The sequence below is a fragment of the Oncorhynchus gorbuscha genome, linkage group LG04, assembly GCF_021184085.1.
Source record: "Oncorhynchus gorbuscha isolate QuinsamMale2020 ecotype Even-year linkage group LG04, OgorEven_v1.0, whole genome shotgun sequence".
Taxonomy (NCBI): Eukaryota; Metazoa; Chordata; class Actinopteri; order Salmoniformes; family Salmonidae; genus Oncorhynchus; species Oncorhynchus gorbuscha.
Window position 1 is genome coordinate 10,930,433 of NC_060176.1, and position 17,792 is coordinate 10,948,224.

The 17,792-nt window shown below is 45.0% G+C and overlaps 2 protein-coding genes across 3 annotated transcripts in view; both read right to left on the reverse strand.

Annotated features, from left to right (window-relative positions):
• The window catches only part of LOC124033638 (exostosin-2), a 25,592-nt gene extending 12,693 nt beyond the window's left edge, over window positions 1-12,899 (reverse strand). The window contains exons 1-9 of the mRNA XM_046345779.1: window positions 12,708-12,899; window positions 11,744-12,080; window positions 11,347-11,570; window positions 11,052-11,141; window positions 9,895-10,011; window positions 9,517-9,712; window positions 8,641-8,780; window positions 8,380-8,473; window positions 4,027-4,158 (exon numbers count right to left, since the gene is read on the reverse strand). Of these exons, the coding sequence (XP_046201735.1) occupies window positions 4,027-4,158; window positions 8,380-8,473; window positions 8,641-8,780; window positions 9,517-9,712; window positions 9,895-10,011; window positions 11,052-11,141; window positions 11,347-11,570; window positions 11,744-12,073 (1,323 nt within the window). The 5' untranslated portion in view covers window positions 12,074-12,080; window positions 12,708-12,899. The remainder of the gene's footprint in view (window positions 1-4,026; window positions 4,159-8,379; window positions 8,474-8,640; window positions 8,781-9,516; window positions 9,713-9,894; window positions 10,012-11,051; window positions 11,142-11,346; window positions 11,571-11,743; window positions 12,081-12,707) is intronic.
• Window positions 12,900-13,334: 435 nt separating this feature from the next.
• The window catches only part of LOC124033640 (diacylglycerol lipase-alpha-like), a 44,943-nt gene continuing 40,485 nt past the window's right edge, over window positions 13,335-17,792 (reverse strand). For both annotated transcript variants that reach the window (XM_046345781.1, XM_046345782.1), the window contains one exon: window positions 13,335-16,778. In XM_046345781.1, the coding sequence (XP_046201737.1) occupies window positions 15,704-16,778 (1,075 nt within the window). In that variant the 3' untranslated portion in view covers window positions 13,335-15,703. The remainder of the gene's footprint in view (window positions 16,779-17,792) is intronic.

Sequence of the window (17,792 nt, forward strand, 5' to 3'; positions counted from 1 at the left end):
GCGAGTAGCTGCGGAGGGGGGGGGGGGGGGGCTGTTGGCCGAGGTTGGAGTAGCCAGGTGGAAGGCATGGCCAGCCGTTGAGAATTGCTTGTTGAAGTTTGACAATCATGGGTTTATCGGTGGTGACCGTGTTACCTAGCCTCAGTGGGCAGCTGGGAGGAGGTGCTCTTGTTATCCATGGACTTCATAATGTCCCAGAACTTTTTGGAGTTGGAGCTACAGGATGCAAACTACTGCCTGAAGAATCTGGCCATAGCTTTCCTGACTGACTGCGTGTTTTGGTTCCTGACTTCCCTGAACAGTTGCATATTGCGGGGACTATTCGATGCTATTGCAGTCCGCCACAGGATGTTTTTGTGCTGGTCGAGGGCAGTCAGGTCTGGAGTGAACCAAGGGCTATATCTGTTCTTAGTTCTGCATTTTTAAACGGAGCATGCTTATCTAAAATGGTGAGGAAGTTACTTTTAAAGAATGACCAGGCATCCTCAACTGACGGGATGAGGTCAATGTCCTTCCAGGATACCTGGGCCAGGTCGATTAGAAAGGCCTGCTCACAGAAGTGTTTTAGGGAGCGTTTGACAGTGATGAGGGGTGGTTGTTTGACTGCGGCTCCGTAGCGGATACAGGCAATGAGGCAGTGATCGCTGAGATCCTGGTTGAAGACAGCGGAGGTGTATTTGGAGGGCCAGTTGGTCAGGATGACGTGTATGAGGCTGCCCTTGTTTACAGATTTAGGGTTGTACCTGGTGGGTTCCTTGATAATTTATGTGAGATTGAGGGCATCTAGCTTAGATCGTAGGACTGCCGGGGTGTTAAGCATATCCCAGTTTAGGTCACCTAACAGAACAAACTCTGAAGCTAGATGGGGGGCGATCTATTCACAAATGGTGTCCAGGGCACAGCTGGGAGCTGAGGGGGGGGGGTCGGTAGCAGGCGGCAACAGTGAGAGACTTATTTCTGGAGAGAGTAATTTTCAAAATTAGTAGTTCGAACTGTTTGGGTATGGACCTGGAAAGTAAGCCTGCAAAGTCATGTCAATCTCTGCAGTAGACTGCAACTCCTCCCCCTTTGGCAGTTCTATCTTGACGGAAAATGTTATAGTTGGGTATGGAAATCGCAGAATTTTTGGTGGCCTTCCTGAGCCAGGATTCAGACACGGCAAGGATATCAGGGTTAGCAGAGTGTGCTAAAGCAGTGAGTAAAACAAACTTAGGGAGGAGGCTTCTGATGTTGACATGCATGAAACCAAGGCTTTTTCAATCACAGAAGTCAACAAATGAGGGTGCCTGGGGACATACAGGGCCTTGGTTTACCTCCTATTCACATCCCAGTAAGATATGGATCTGTTCGCACTTCCTACGCCTTCCACTAGATGTTATTGTATATATATATATATATATATATGATAAAATCCTGACGATTGATTCTCTACTTAGTTTGACCAGTTTATTCAAACTGGAATATAACTTTTTGAAGTTTGGCCGAGTTCGCCTGGACCGGCGCCAGCTTTTGGACATGTGAACTAAACGTGCAAGCAAAAGTAGCTAATTGGACATTAGTAATGGACATTATGGAACAAAACAACGATTTATTGTGGAACTAGGATTCCTGGCACTGCATTCTGATGAAAGATCAAAGGTAAGGGAATATTTATGATGTAATTTCGTATTTCTGTTGACTCCAACATGGCGGAGAAATGTTGTGTATTTCTGAGCGCGTCTCAGATTATTGCATGGTATGCTTCTTCCGTAAAGTAAAAAAATTAATCTGACACAGCGGTTGCATTAAGAACAAGTGTATCTTTAATTATATGTAAAACATGTATCTTTCATCAAAGTTTATGATGAGTATTTCTGTTATATGATGTGACTCTCTGTAATTACTCTGGATATTTTGGAAGCATTTCTGAACATGGCGCCAATGTAAACCAAGATTTGTGGATATAAATCTGCATATTATCAAACAAAACATAAATGTATTGTGTAACAGGATGTCCTATGAGTGTCATCTGATGAAGATTATCAAAGGTTAGTGATTAATTTCATCTCTATTTCTGCTTTTGTGACTATCTTTGGCTGGGAAAAATGGTTTTGTGTTTTTTGGGATTTGGTGGTGATCCGTTGTGTTTTCACTGTAAAACTTTTTATTTATTTTTTAAATCGGACACGATGGGTAGATAAACATCTGGTTAATCTTTCATTTGCTGTATTGGACTTGTTAATGCGTGAAATATTAAGTTAAATATTTCTAAAAAATATTTTTGAATTTCCCGCACTACCTTCTCAGCGGAATGTTGGGGGGAGGTTCCGCTAGTGGAACCTGTGTCCTAGACAACCACTGAACAAGCACCGACTTAGCCTAAATTGAAATGTTAGATGTCCCCTAGAAACCAAAGGTCAAGATAAAAAGTAATCAGTTGCCATCCTATGAATATTCATGACTATGCAGGTTGTAATTAATTGGCCCAAGACCACCCTTGAGCAAACCACGGTGTGTTGTTTAGTCTGCACCAAATTGCGAATAGTGTGTTCACACCATTCCAAACTAAGGGAGAAAACACACCAGAGTTCAGAAGAAGAAAACACTCCAAACCAATCTGATATGAAAGCCCCCTAAGGTACAAAGTCTCCAAACCTTCAGCCACCTTTCAGAGGCTGAACAGGTGACTACCATGGATTACCCGTTTGGTATCTTACAACTATGCCCACGGCTGAACAAAAAGCATCCCGTCTGTCCCTCTCTAGCCTGAAAACCCTTCTAAAGGCACTGCTACTAGCAGAGAGCCTGTGAAATGTGCTTTCAATTATGACCCCGAACGAAGGATACAGAACAGCAGAGAAAAAAAGCTGCTTGATTTATTTAGCGTCCTGTTCCAATTCTGCTCGACGTGTTTCCACTGAATACGTAGAGATAGCACTTCTCTAGCATTGGAACGGTAACAGGTCTGTGGCCCTGCACAATTAACCTCTTGTGAGCAGGGGCTGAGACAGCACAACTAAATGATGACGATTGGTTGGGAAAAAAGGCAGACAGGAGTTTCTGACAGAGAGAGGTGGGTAATGTCAAGTGTAACTGTTGATTAACCAATGACCCACTCCGAAAAAAAGGCAACACCGGCTGTGATTGAGCAGTTGGCTTGAGTAGAAAGTAATTAGACCGGAGGTCTTGAAGAGCTTCGATTTACTCTGAGAAGCCAAGTGTGGTAAACATATCTTCAGTCAGAGTCAGTGTGACTTGACCAACAGACCAACATAACCTGACTGTCTCACATATCACCAACCATTGGTAGGACAGGGTATGGCTGTCCAATAAGGAGGAACATGGGCCCCCCTTCTCTACCCCACAGACAGACAGAGGAAGGGCGGAGCTGCATGTGGTGTCTTTGGGGACTGCAGCAGATCAGGCTGGGCTGATTAACAGCCCCTGAGAGGTGGTAGCTGAGCCAAGCTGTCTGCATCCCCACACTCCCACAACCACAGAGAGGTTACACACACACTCCTTAAACAGTGTTCTCTCACACATACACAATGACTCAAACACCAAGGCATGTATTTTTCACCACATTCGAGGCATCCTCCCAGTGCAGAACTGCTGACAAACACACGGGCTGTTTCAGCAGTACTTGCTGTTTATCAAGCAGCCAAAGACTGTGTGGAGAGAGGGACCTATAAAGAGGAAGCTGTCCTGCCGATACACCGAGAAAGACTTACCAGGGAAAACTGTGTCATATCTGCCACTGAGGGTGTCAGTCACTGTGTTGTGAGGCCAGCACAGTAGTGTCAGGTCACACATCAACACCACACACTGCAGACTGCACCCCCATAAATATGACTTGTATGTTTAAGAAGATTCAGTGGTTAACCACAGTAAAAAATACAATAACATTAGTGGTGTAGGCTGGAGGGGCATAGATTATAGCAGGCTCCAATGGAAGACTGATGTATCCAATCAAGTTAAAACATATCTAGCCTAAAAAAAACACATCTTTCCACTCTTTAAAGACCTAGCAACTAGAGGTATACTCACCACCACAGGGGGGTTGTTCCACTGTTCGTAGGTGCGGGCAGCATAGGGGTAGATGCGGTCATTGATGATCTGAAGCGTTGTCATGCCGATGGCCTTCATGGAGCTGAAGTATGCGTCCCAGAACCAGTGGGCCTGAGAAGAACAAAGTTGTTTTGGAGTAAAAACATATGGTCTGGGCCCTGGACAAACAGACAAGCTGTCATGAACGTGAACACACATTCAGAAGGCATCCCAGTGACTGGAGAACAGGAAGGACTGCTCTAGATGGTTAGAATCTCTAACATCATCTGTCCTACAGCAGGCCAAGGCCTTCTAAAGCTCACCTGACTTTCAAAGCACAGGGCAGCCAAATATCAACCTGGCCAGTGGTTCCAACCTCTGTTACTGTACCACCAACTTAATTTTACTCTGCTAGGGGTACCCCTGAAGTACCCCCTCATGTGCATTTTACCAGTAGACCTATGGTCTCATGAATCTTCTCAAGTACCCCCAGTGGTCCTAGTAAACCTGGTTGGGAACCCCTGCTTAAGTCCCAATGGGACTAATACATGTTCATCCAAGATATATGCAAACTATGTACATATCTACCTTTAGTTGCACATCAAAAATGTATTTAAGTCAATTCACCACCAGTCCATGGTAACAACAAGGAGCATTACAGTGCCCGAGGGGAAGGTGTAGCCCAGAAGTCAATCATATTTCAATGCAGATGTTACTAGTACAACATCCCCAGGCAGCACCCCAGCTTCCCTGGTGCTCCCCACCCACTGATCCATTAAGAGACAACTATGGAGGGAGGAGCCCATAAGAGTTAATGATCCTTAAAACAGAAATGTCTCCTGCCAGGAGGCGCCATGTCAGTGTGACCCGACTCCACCTCAGCAGGTCCTAGGTGACCCTGAGTGCAGCACTCTTTAACAAGCACATGTCGGAGGTACATACTGGACCCCTCAACTCCATCTGACATTTGACTGGTTATCCAGAGCACACCCTCGAAACTCAAGATATTAATAGCATATTTGTTGGGTGAGAATAAGACCCCCAGCTGAAGAAGTTCTCCTCTGTTTGGGATTAGGTGCAGAGGAGGATCAAGCGACGAACAGACAACGGTGCACAAAATGAAAACTACAATTCAGCAAACACAGTAATAGCATAGGGTGCTACAGCTTAGCCAATGAGCCAACCGTTTTGTTAGAGCTGTGGAAGTCTTGGCCTGGCTACAGGGCTCTGTCCTTCCATAGCAGTGGAGCAGCTTGTCCTAGTGTTTTTGTTGTCGTATGGTCCACCGAGAGCTCTCAGCAGCACATGAGAAGGAACCAGACCCCACTCCACACCCCTAGTCCCCTTTAACACTGGAGAAATACAAAAACAGTGTTTATTTTTATGGAGGGGGTGAGGAGTATTCAAAAAGACTTTCTAATCTCAGGGGAACCCAACGGCCCATAAATCAGCCAGTGATGAAAGTTTCCTTTCCGACCGGGAGGCAAAAAGCAAACTGCTCCGGCCGCTCCGCCCCCTCCCAGCGCCTGCAGGAATTTTTATGAGGGAAGAAGAGACGGAGTCACAGCAGAGAAAAAGGGCAGAGGGGTCTGTTTCACTGCAACACTGTCGTTCCCTTCCTCTAACATACGACGCTGGGCATAAGAGGCTGAATTCTCTTTGAGGTGTTCTTGGACTTGGACCATAAACAAAATCAATCAAATTTATTTATATAGCCCTTCGTACATCAGCTGATATCTCAAAGTGCTGTACAGAAACCCAGCCTAAAACCCCAAACAGCAAGCAATGCAGGTGTAGAAGCACAGTGGCTAGGAAAAACTCCCTAGAAAGGCTAGAACCTAGGAAGAAACCTAGAGGGGAACCAGGCTATGAGTGGTGGCCAGTCCTCTTCTGGCTGTGCCGGGTGGAGATTATAACAGAACATGGCCAAGATATTGAAAAGTTCATAGATGACCAGCAGGGTCAAACAATAATAATCGCAGTGGTTGTAGAGGTTGCAACAGGTCAGCACCTCAGGAGTAAATGTCAGTTGGCTTTTCATAGCTGATCATATCAGTTTTGAATTGATGGATTTGCGCCTCTTAATAAGATATAAAGTGTAAAAGTAAAGTTGTCATGGTGAACAATTCTTCATTTAACACAAACCTGCTTAGGAGGCCATTGTAGTATTACCACGATGACACTCAACTGATCATCAATAGTGGTTCCTGTGGAACTGAGAAATCATACTAGAAGCCAGAATTTCACGACCAGGGTCAAGGGAACAACCCAGTCTACCATCTCTTTCTCTAGCTATACTCTACTGTCCATCAACTCCTTTTAGACAGGGAGTGTTCAGACAGGATTACATTGGACTTGGTACTTTTGCTGCAGCCCTGTGATTGACAAGTACTCCTTTCAGCTGTACTGATCTAACAAAGCATGTATTCTATTCCTAGGGTCTGATACAAACAAGGCTCAGAGGAAAGCCTCAGGTGACCACCACTAACATTTAGCAGCTGTTAAGCACTTAGCTCACAATTTGGGACCTATGTGGATGCTACCACATCAAATGTTGAAATCCTTTTTTCCTCCTGAAATGATGCTGCTGGCTACTGATGGATTAGGAGTTTTACATTTGACCTTAGTAGTGAGGCCCTGTATAAGTGAGACAGAATGTCTCAATTATCATTCAATTCAGGACTTAGTAAATCACACAGATAGTCAATCAAAGCTGACATGGAGTAGTCATGAGTAAGGCTGTGTTACTCTGAAAAAGATCTGATGTGATTGGTCAATAGACCAATTAGTGGGAAAATCTTCACAGCTGATGTGATTGGTTAAAAGTGAAAAAACCTGGTCCCTGACCAATTTGTGAAAAAAAGATCACCATTGTGTATTTTAGTCATACTAGTCATATGGTCAGGGACCTTTTAAACCCATAAAGGATGTAGAAAGTGTGGAATTCAGAACCGCTGAGGAAGGAAAGACAGTGAGTAAATACTTCACTTCAGCTATTCAATAAGATCAATCAGAAAAGAAAAAAAAGCTCCTACAGCACTTACATTTTTTTAAAGAGAGAAGAAAAAAAACTATTTTACACACATCCAAATTAGTTAAGAGTTGACAATGTGTTGTCTATACTACTGAAAATGTAGAGTCTTTATGGGGGACCAACTCAGTGTCCTCGCTTCTCCAGCCAGTGAATGTGAGTGAGGAGTCTCTCCAGATGTGTGCAGGTGTGGACTGATATGGAATGGGCTCTACAGCACCCCATAAATCCTGGATAAGATGGGCCTTTGTGCGCCGGCCCTACCCCACCCTTACACGTCCTGAGCCCGGCTCCAACACCCTCCTCCCGCCAGTCCTGCAGGGGCCACAGGCACGCACATGGCAGTGACATAACTACGCCTCACCTTCCCCTGGCTTAAGATGTACTCACTACTCAACTCAGACCAATATGATGTGGTTGTATTCCTCTGATCTCCAGTGAATTGATCATGTTTATTATCAGTATTTGTTTTACCTCAAACAAACTACAATCCTTCCCCTTATCATCAGTCCTCATCTCTACTAAGAACCTTTTCCTGACAGTCCTGCAGCTATGAAAGACAACTGATTGCACCTCTCATAGCTAAATTCCAAGCCCTAGACACAGACAGACTGACAGAGAAACACAAAGAGCAGTGGATAAGCATGTCAGATCCTCACAGCTACAGAGACCGGAGGAGGAGCCTCAAGGGAAGACATGTTCAAGTCTTGGCAAATGAAACCACTCCAACAGGGTTTCTGAGCTGTGGGGCTGATATGTCTGTTTGGCCAGTCTAATTGGTAAATGGACTAGCGTTGATACAAGGGAATGAGAAACAGCTTGGACGTGCAGAGCTCTCTGAGGGCTTTCACTTCTGTTTATTGAGGCTCAGTTGGACCAGTGAAAGGAGGGGATTTGTCATTGATTTGGCTCGACTGAAACTAACACTGAAGAACATTTATAAGAGCTTTATCAAAATTAGATTGTCTCATGTTCTCAAACAGACAACAGGACAGAAACTCTCGTCCTAAGGGCCCATTACAACGTGTCTCTCGCCCGTCAGTCTGCCTGTGTTATGGCTTCCATTGGGCCGACAGTGAGGCACGCGTCTCACAGGTTGGAATGGGAGCGTGAAAGTCACAACTCCGTTGACCCCGTCTTCACACTAACTTAACCTGAGAGGGCCGGAGGCACTTTCTCCTGGGGCGTATTCATCTGGAAATAGACCATTACTACAACTATAAAAAGAGTGCATTTCCCTATATGTGCATATAAAAATCCCCAGCAAAGGGATTCAGTCTATTTGAATGTTCGCTGAAGAAAAGCTGTGATCTGACTGTCACCTGTCTTTGCATCTCCTCCACCTGCCTGTGAGGGATACTCTTCAAGATGGTGTACATCTCTGGGAGCTTCTCCTCTGGAATGACCACGGATGCCCTGTACAATACACACACACAAATGTCAGTCAGTATCAATGGCAATGGAAAAAATGGCCACTGGTATTAAACTAGATCAGAAATCACAATACGAGCTCAGAAAATCTAATGCTGAGATACATGTTGAAGATGGTTGGAGTGAGATCATGAGCAGTGTCTTTAGTGTACCTCTTCCAGTCGAGGACCTCAGAGAAGGGCAGGATGTACGAGTCTGCTAGGATGACAGGGACACAGCCAGCCTGCAGCACATCACTGAGGGTGGCCTGTCCCAGCCGAGCCCCGCGCAGCACCACACAGAACGACGACTCCTGGGGAACACAGATTACAACAAGGTATTACAGTATCATAGCCATATCAACTGTACATGGTTTTATGACATAGCCGTCGCTAAACTAAGGACGCATAGACGGGTCAAAAACAGACTAACACAATATTAGTGAGCAGCTTGTGTTTGGTCAGAGTCTGATAAAATGACTGCATGAACTGTCGATGTTGCCTCCCATATGGAAGAGTTTAGGGTGGGGAGGGCAATGTCATGGTGGACCAATTACAGACGTTAAAAGTATACAAGCAGGCAACGTAAAATATTATTCTAAAATACAGGCACCACTTATAGCGAACCTTTCCAATGTCAGAGGTGGAGAAGGGTGGTTTCACTGAGATTCTGCCGCCCCACCCCTCCACCCCCTCTCCTTGGTGGGACATCTCCCAGATGTGCAGCTATGCTGCACCCATACCAGATGATAAGCGCACTTCCTGTCTAGACAGGCCAGAGACGGACTGGAGATGCACTCTGAGCAGACAGACAGTGCAGAGAAGCACACCGGTTGACTGACTGCCACAGACATTGCTGTAGTTTCCCAGGTATACCCTGCATAAAGTTACCCACATAGACTGCTAGAATTGACCTAAACAGCTGAGCAGAGCCCTCAAATGCATTTAAGTGAAAATGGCCATGCTGATCTGTTAAACAACAATCGCCCCCTAAGCTGTGTAATGTCTACATGTTAGTCTAAATGGTAGGGGTCTCTGTGTGAGTCTCACCTGGAGGATCTGGGGGTAGTCGAACACCTGGCCCTTGTAGCAGCGTTTCCTCGCTGAGGCGACTCCCTGAGAGAGGTTGCTGCACTTGTCCAGGAGGAGCAGAGCCTCCCCGTTCTCCTCCTTCAGCCTCTCCAGCTCTGCCCGGTACTCACGGTGGATGGCTGTCTGAGACGACAGAATGAAGTAACGCCGGGGCCTGCAGCCGGGGACACCATTAGAAATCATTTAAAACTCTGTGACTGATGATGGTGACTCTAAAAGATAACTTCCCAAATGTTCCCATTGTCACATGAAGTGATGATGCCTGTTGTCTTGCTTGAGGAAGTGATAAGAGCCCTATGCTATGAGCTGAAACAGGGTGGTGGTGTTGCTGCTCACCCAGGCTGTCTCTCGGGCAGCTCCACGTCTGCAGACAGAGGGCTGTACACAGGGATGCTGACATCATAACCCTGCCTGTAGGTCCACGTGGAGAAGCCTCCCCCTGCAAGCAGAGCCCTATAACACACACAAAACAAACACACATATCCAATGTTACACCAATGTCACATAGGCTTACATAGTTAAGACAGAGAAGAGACAGCTATACAGAACTTTGCAGCAAGACAATACATGACAGATGTGCAGATGCCCTGGCTGTTTCTTGTCATATCTGCTTAACAATGCTATTGAGTAACATGAAGATCATGAGAAGTATTCACGTGGATCCTTTAGGAAATCTGTGCATGTAATAGTTATATGAGAATGACAAACAATCTTTATGGCATCCTACCTGTGGATGCAAGCAAAACCTCACCTCACACACACACACAGGCCTATATATACACACACACAGCTGGTTCTGATGAGGCCCCATGCCAAATGGAGCACAGCTGGATGAGCCCAGGAAATTCCCTACAGCTCCAGATAAGTGTTCATCGTCTCAGGGCTTTCAGTTCATAAAACCCACCTTTTCCACCCAAAAGGAGGGAGCAGCCAAGAGCAAGGCTGGGAAACATGACCTCTCTCTGTGGCTGTAAATACCAGGAGATTAGGATGTCTGTCCGCTCAAGGCCGCTAGAGGTTCTGTCATCTCTGGACTACTTTTAAGTAGTACTTTCATCTTAGTTTAATATTTTTCAAGCCCCATTGTAATTATATGCAAGTTCTGTAGTTGTGTTGGAGATAAAAGATAAAAGATGGAATTGAATCTGGATTATCTAGTCAAGTCAAACGACAAAATATGAAAAAAAAATGAATTCAAAAACTGAGTCAATTTAACAAAAATGAGAATAAAAATACAACTATTCTCTGAACATAACATCAGACTAAGGACATGTAAGGAAACTGAAAGCTAAGATAACACCAACACCATGCTTCCCTCTAGTGGTGTCTTGGTAGAACAAAATGTGCCTGGCAGTAACTCTGCTAACAAACACTGATCACTCACACTAGAGTAAATATTGTCTGGAAGGTTGGTTGATGAACATGTGAGTTTATCCAACAATATTTATTGTAATTGACTTTCATTTTTCCTGTGCTGGGTTTATTAAGGTTACCTGTCTCTTGGTACATCAAGGGCTGTGTTGTAGTCTGGAGGTCCTCCAGGTAACATGTTGAACAGAAGGTGGTTCATCCCTTTGTCCCACCTGGAAACGAACATCTTTAAGGGTCAAAAACCTACAAATGTGTGCACTTAGATATCTAAAATGGGCAGATAGATCAATGTGGTAGATGAGAAGTGAGAGCAAGAAGGACAGAGGGTAAAGAAGGATAAATACATATGAAGAGAACTCCCAGCTTCAGGGTGGAGGAGATAACAGTGCAACCTGAGCAGTGTGCAGGAAAGGTTACCTGGGGAGCATGGCCAGAGCCTGGGCAGTCTCCCGGATGCGCAGAGAGTTCTGATTGAGCACATCAATAGAGGGCACGAACAGGCATGCCCTGGTGACGTCATCAGTGTAGAACTCACTGTCGGAGATGGCACTGAGCAGGTTATTGTACTCTCGGGACAGGCCTGTGCTGCTTATGGGCACTCCTACCTCATCCACAAAACGCTGCAGAGGATAGATGTACACCTGCCAGACAGACAAAGTCATTTCTGATGGTCCACTTTAGCTGCTGTTGGATATAGAACATCCTTCAAGCCTTCAATCATGTGGTTCAAAAGACAAGGTTCAGAGACTAACAATTGCAGATGAAACTAACTTCACATATCTGTAATTTGTGACGTGATGGAGACTAGGCTCACCTTGATTCTATTCTTAGGGTTGTAGCCACATCGATACACATCAAAACAAGTGTGCATTCGGCAGCTAAGGTCCCCTCTCTCAGGAATAGGGTTGGAGACAGGCAGTCGGATGAGAGGTGCGTCGTGCACGCTGCGTCGGTCCAGGCCCCAGTCTGCCGTTGATTCGATGGAGTGTGGCCAGAACTGGAACATCCCTGTGGCGATGAGTCCCAGCAGCACCACAGAGAACAGGGTGATGTAGTAGATGCGGTGCTTAGTCTTCATCCGTGGAATCAGAGCCGGGCCCCGTGAACTGTACTTTCCAGACGCGCACATGCTGAGCCTGACCATTCAACCACTTTGAGAGAGAGCGAAATATTAGCATGGCTCCTGGTCCATTGACACACTGCCGGGGTATGTATCAACAGTCTAAAATGGCTTCCTCTCCTAAAGGAAATGAAGCCATTTTAGACTACTGTCATAGTTACAGCAATAAATAAACAAGTTAATGTAACGTTACTTGGCCTTGCCAAAACGAGCCAAGCAGGTCTCGTTATACAAAACTACATGACAACTTAGAATACTAGCTGTCAATCAATCAAAGGCATTCTAGTGAGGTAAAGCTAGCTAACGACAACAGGCCAAACTGAACTAGCTAATGTAACAAACCATATAACTTAAAATACTCTGGCAGCAAATTAGCTAACTCAATTTAGCGAGCAGACTGGTTGGCAAGGTACATTGACGTTCAATGATTTCTTAACTGATTCGCTTTAAACCAACGTATTTTCGTCGGTGTTTATTATAAAACACCACGGAAGAAATGTATATAGCTAGCTAACATCACACTTCAAAATAAACCGAAATCTTTAAAAATAAACGCAAGTAACGTTAGCCAACTAGCTGCAAGCGTAGCTACCTACGCGTTAGCTGGGTAGCAGGTTTAGCCAGCGGCAGCAGACTTTGATTTGATCAGTAAACTTACCTTCACGCTTGACCGGTGCAGAGTCGATCACAAACTGTTAATTCATACCCTCTTCTTAGCTACGCGGCAAGCCAATCGTGTATAGTTTCTATACATTTAACGTTAGGTAGATAGCTAATTAAACGTTGTTGATGTTATCGTGTGAACGATTTGATTTCCGGAAGTGGAACCCTTCTTCGCCTGTCCGAAACCCGTGGGCTACTCTGCATACACTGGCTGCAGTGCCACCTACTAAGGCGGGGTATCATCACACCCACCCAGTAGCATACAGATGCATCTTTCACAAGGTTCGTTTTTCCCAGCTGAATTAATTATACCCTCTTTAAATTGATTTGTGAATGGATAGCTATAACCTGGCATGAAATACCTATATACTAAGCTATATACTTGTTCTACAATTAACACAATAATACTTTATAATTTACATGTGAATATTTACTTGAATGTGCAATCAACGGAAGCATGTCCTCAGACATCCAGATAGTTTGAAGTGGGCTGTTTGGTATCAACCTACATGTTTTCCCACTATTCTCCACTGCCCATCACCATAATGGTAGGCATATCTAGCTCAAAATATGCGGCCTGTTGAAGGTTAGCAAATAGAAATGACATTTTAAAAAGTTCCCATAATTTTCCTTAAATTGGTTTTGCTTTATTCCATTACAGGCAGGGCAGTGAGAGGTGGCGGGGGTTAAATACATTCTCAATCTGGGACAGGAAGAGAAGAGTAGCAAACCAGGTAAACATGGACAAGACATAAAAAAATGCAATTATCTGTCAACACAGAAGAATGAGTAATCAATTGTTCAATTCTGCCAATAATCAGTCATATAGATCTTTCTCACTAAATAGATTCCTTTTTCCCTGCATACATTTGTATTTTTTCTATATATGTCAATATTGATATAGATTTGTAATATACCTGTTATCATAGTCATTTTCTATGTTATTCTATTTTCATTTAATAAAAAAAAAAACAAAGACAGGAAACAAGACATCTGCATTTAAATAATGACAAATAAGACACTGTTGTACATGTTATGGTGAAAAGGGAATGTGGCATCTTCCTATGGTGGTGCTGATATAGCCTACACAGGGCCGTGACCCACTGCAGCAAAGCTATTTCACACTGGTTGTTCAACACTGTGCTGGCAAAGTAGAGACTACTCTGAGAGCATGGATTTGTGTGGTGTCAAACTCTAATCTGGTCACAGAGAGGCCTGTTGAGTGATACCACAGCAATGCCATTTCTAAGAGTACAGCTTCTATAGGTCACCACATTAACCCCTTCAGAATGGCTGTATTGTATCAGAGGTCACTGTAATGACCCCACTTCCTATTAGAGAGTCTGTCTCTCTGCCATCACCATGGCAGCTAGTGGAGGCTGCTGAGGGGAGAACGGCTCATAATAATGGCTGGAACAGAGCGAAACCATGCGTTTGATACCTTTCCACGAATTCTGCTCCAGCTATTACCACGAGCTATTACCCCAATTAAGGTGGCAGCAATCTCCTGTGAGGTTCACACCCAGTACTGTTTTCACTTGGACAGAGTTATTTTCCCACAGAGATATACCCTTATTTTGAGAGCCGGCTGAAATGCACCAGCCTTTCCCAGCAACTGAAAGCCGAACTCATAGAAAGCAAACCAAACTGTTACAAGAGTAATAATAAGGATAATAATACCATCAATAAGAGTAAGAAACAACAGCTATAAATAATGTAGTATGTTTGATCCAACCAATACAACTGATATGAAATATGTTTGTAAAATGTAGTGAAAGTGGCCACTACAACCCGTACAGTTCAACCTCAATATGCTTGAGATGAACCAGTTTAAAGGGAACCAAAGACATAGAAGTCATTGACATAATTGTGTACCTCAGCAAGACCCCTTTAAGAGGAACAATCTCCTACAGTGCATCTCATGTTTTCTTTAGCATAATTGGCTTGGTACAAACACTCAGAGAGAGACATGTTTTGGGAGATATGTGCCATGGCAGTGGTGTTGGGATAGCTTCCTCATCCTCTCCAGGGTGTATTAACACCGTTTGAATGGGAATAGACTGATTGGCTATTAAAAGGGAGCGATACCAAAATGTATCTTCTCCCTCTCAAAGTTAAACTTGAAACCTGTATCTTTGTTTTGTGAAAGTGTACATTTTGCAGTATTTCACAAACAAACAATATCACACTTTATAAATACATTTGGCAATACATTTTTGGGCAAAAAGGGGGCAAATTGTGCATTTTGATGTGTGTGAGATGGTCTGTATGTTAGTAAGAGTTACTGACTGACAAGTGAGTTCTGTTTAAAAAAAATTAATGAATACTACATTCCTCATGCTATAAAAGACAACCAAAGACCAAAAACCACATTCTTAACATTTGTCACAATCACTGTTTTAAGACGCATCAATTCTCTATGATCTACACTCCTTCTCATTTCCTGATAGACCTGAGAAACAAAACCACAACGTCTTCTCTCTCTCTCTCCTCTCTATTGTTCAGCATGATAAAGATGAATAAGCTTTAGGCACTGATGAGGGAGGAAGGTGAGTTATGTGCCACCTAGTGTCTAACTCCTCCCTGTCCCTGTTCAGTTGTCTCCCATTTGATTAAGTCACGTCACTGCAGGGCTGTATGCTACCATGTGTTGATGTGAGATAGTGTGTGTTGGAATGACAGTCAGTGGTGAGGCTATTCACCCCAAAGCAGAACAGGCCCCTGGCATGCAGACAGAAATTAAAATGTATTATTACAATAGTAGTGAAAATGCTTTACACAGCTTTTGACACCTGAAAATGGAACAATAGTTTTTCATCTCAGTCTTATTCATTATGGTCTGCCATGTCATGTCTTTGTAAGGTGCTGTAACAGCATAGCAGATTGCATTCCATCGCATGCATGTTCAGTGATACTTTAACATCAGATAGATGCAGCAACGGAATAAGGAAAGAGGAGAGAGAAAGAGTCATGGAGGGACTGAGTGGGCCACTATACCATAGACGCCAGTGTGTTTTCTTCAGGGTAGGGACAGGGAGTGGAGGTTCGTAGTGAGTGAGTGGGAGGAGGAGCTCCGTCGGCGGGAGAGAGGTCATTGAGCTCACCAGAGGAAGAGAGGGGGAATGAGGGTGAGAGGGAGATGCCAGAGGAAGGGTCAGCAGATCCTGCAAAGGTACGCGGGGGCTTGGGGACTAGGTTAGGCTCCATTGTGGCCCGAGCCAGAAGCTGTGTATTGTCCCCCCTCTGTCCTTCCCCTGGCCCCTCTCCCTGACCATACGACCCCCGACCGGACTCAGACTCCCCGTCAGACAACTCCAGAGGTGGTGAGCCACTGCCATCCAGCCTAAAGAGAGAGTCCAGGTACTGTGCAAACTCCAGCACTGCCTGACTAGGGTTGCCGTTGGACAGCTGGGCTGGAGGAGTGGAGGAGGAGGGCTGGGACTCTCCTGTCTCTGTTTCCCATCCTTCTACCTCTACTCCCTCCTCCTCCTCATGGCTGATCCGTGGGCTGAGGGGAGCAGTAGGGGTGCTGCCTGGGCTGTAAATGCCAGGCATTTGATGGCAAGGGGTGGCACAAGGCTCTTTTTGTGTGAAAGGCTGACCTATGACACTCTGGGCCAGTAGTGCTGGGGAGTGGTGGCCACTATAGCGCGGGGTGGAAGGGGAAAGGCGCATGGGGTAGTCTGGGGTGGAGCCAGACCCCAGAGGAGTGAAGTAAGGTCCTGCCTCTCCCAGCTCGTGCTCTGGGGTGGCCTGGTAGAGGCAGTCGGCAGCCAGCAGCTCAGTGCGGGAGCTGAGAGAGGGGTTCTCCTCAGGGATAGGTGCATTCAGTTGGAAGGGGAGGCACCCCAGCATGGGTGAGCCCCTGAGTGCAGCTGAGGAGCGTCGGGAGTCCAGGCTGTAGAGGGACTCTGCATCTGACAGGCTCTCCATCACGGCCAAGGGGGCGTGGCGGTCCCTTAGCTCCACAGTAAGGCGCTCCCTGGCCCCCTGCAGAACCACTGACACTGGGGGAGGGGGGCACTCCGCAAAGCCATCCAGTGATATCTCAGAGCGAGCACAGGAACTGAGAGGGAAAGAGGAGGAGTGAAAAATAAAGGGGGGAGATTAGAGGGGAGGGAGGGTGTGGTAACAAATTCACCAAATAGAGGAACATATGTTTTTTTTTAAACGGGTCAGAGTAACAAGTGAAATTATTTAATGAAATAAAAATAGCATAGAATGGAGGCAGAAATTGTAAGGGGTCAAGTAAGAAAAAAGTAGAATACAGTAGGAATAATAAGATGGATGTGAGTAAGGGGGGTATTATAGAGAGTAGAGAAGATAGAATGATAGAGGAGAGGGGGTTGGAGCACAGAGGGGTAAGAGAGAGGGATAAAGGGTTAAAGGTTACACCTCATAAATCACTACCAGTAGACTAGACTACTTCGGTTCTCCAGGGGCTAAACCAGAGGGGAGTGAGGGGGGAACTGTTCTACCATACGTTGCCACTGATCTGGAGTCAGACCAATGACTGTGGGTTAAAGAGCGAGGAGTGTGCATGGGAGAAAGGTAGTGGCAGAGTTAATGCTGTCATGCTTTACTTATCTGAACACATAGAAGAACAAACTTTGAAGGACTGGGTACATTCTTGCAGACTCTTGCACATAACATACATTCAACAGCCAAAATAAAGGAAACACCAACAAAGTGTCTTAATAGGTTGTAGGGCCAACACGAGCCAGAACAGCTTCCATGCACCTTGGCATAGATTCTGGAACTCTATTGGAGGGATGCAACAATCAATTTCATGCTCATCCACCATTCAGTGGATAGGGATCAGAGCCATGGTAGCTAAAATGTAAAAACAGCCTGCACAGCATTTTTAGACATGACCCTAAGCATGATGGCATGTTAATTGCTTAATTGACTCAGGAACCACACATGTGGAAGCACCTGCTTCAATATACTTTGTATCCTTCATTTACTCAAGTGTTTCCATTATTTGGGCAGTTACCTGTACACATGCATGAGATTTTGATTATACACAGTCAGTCAGTCAGTCAGCCAGTCAGCCATACATGTTCCCAGTCTCTGCCCA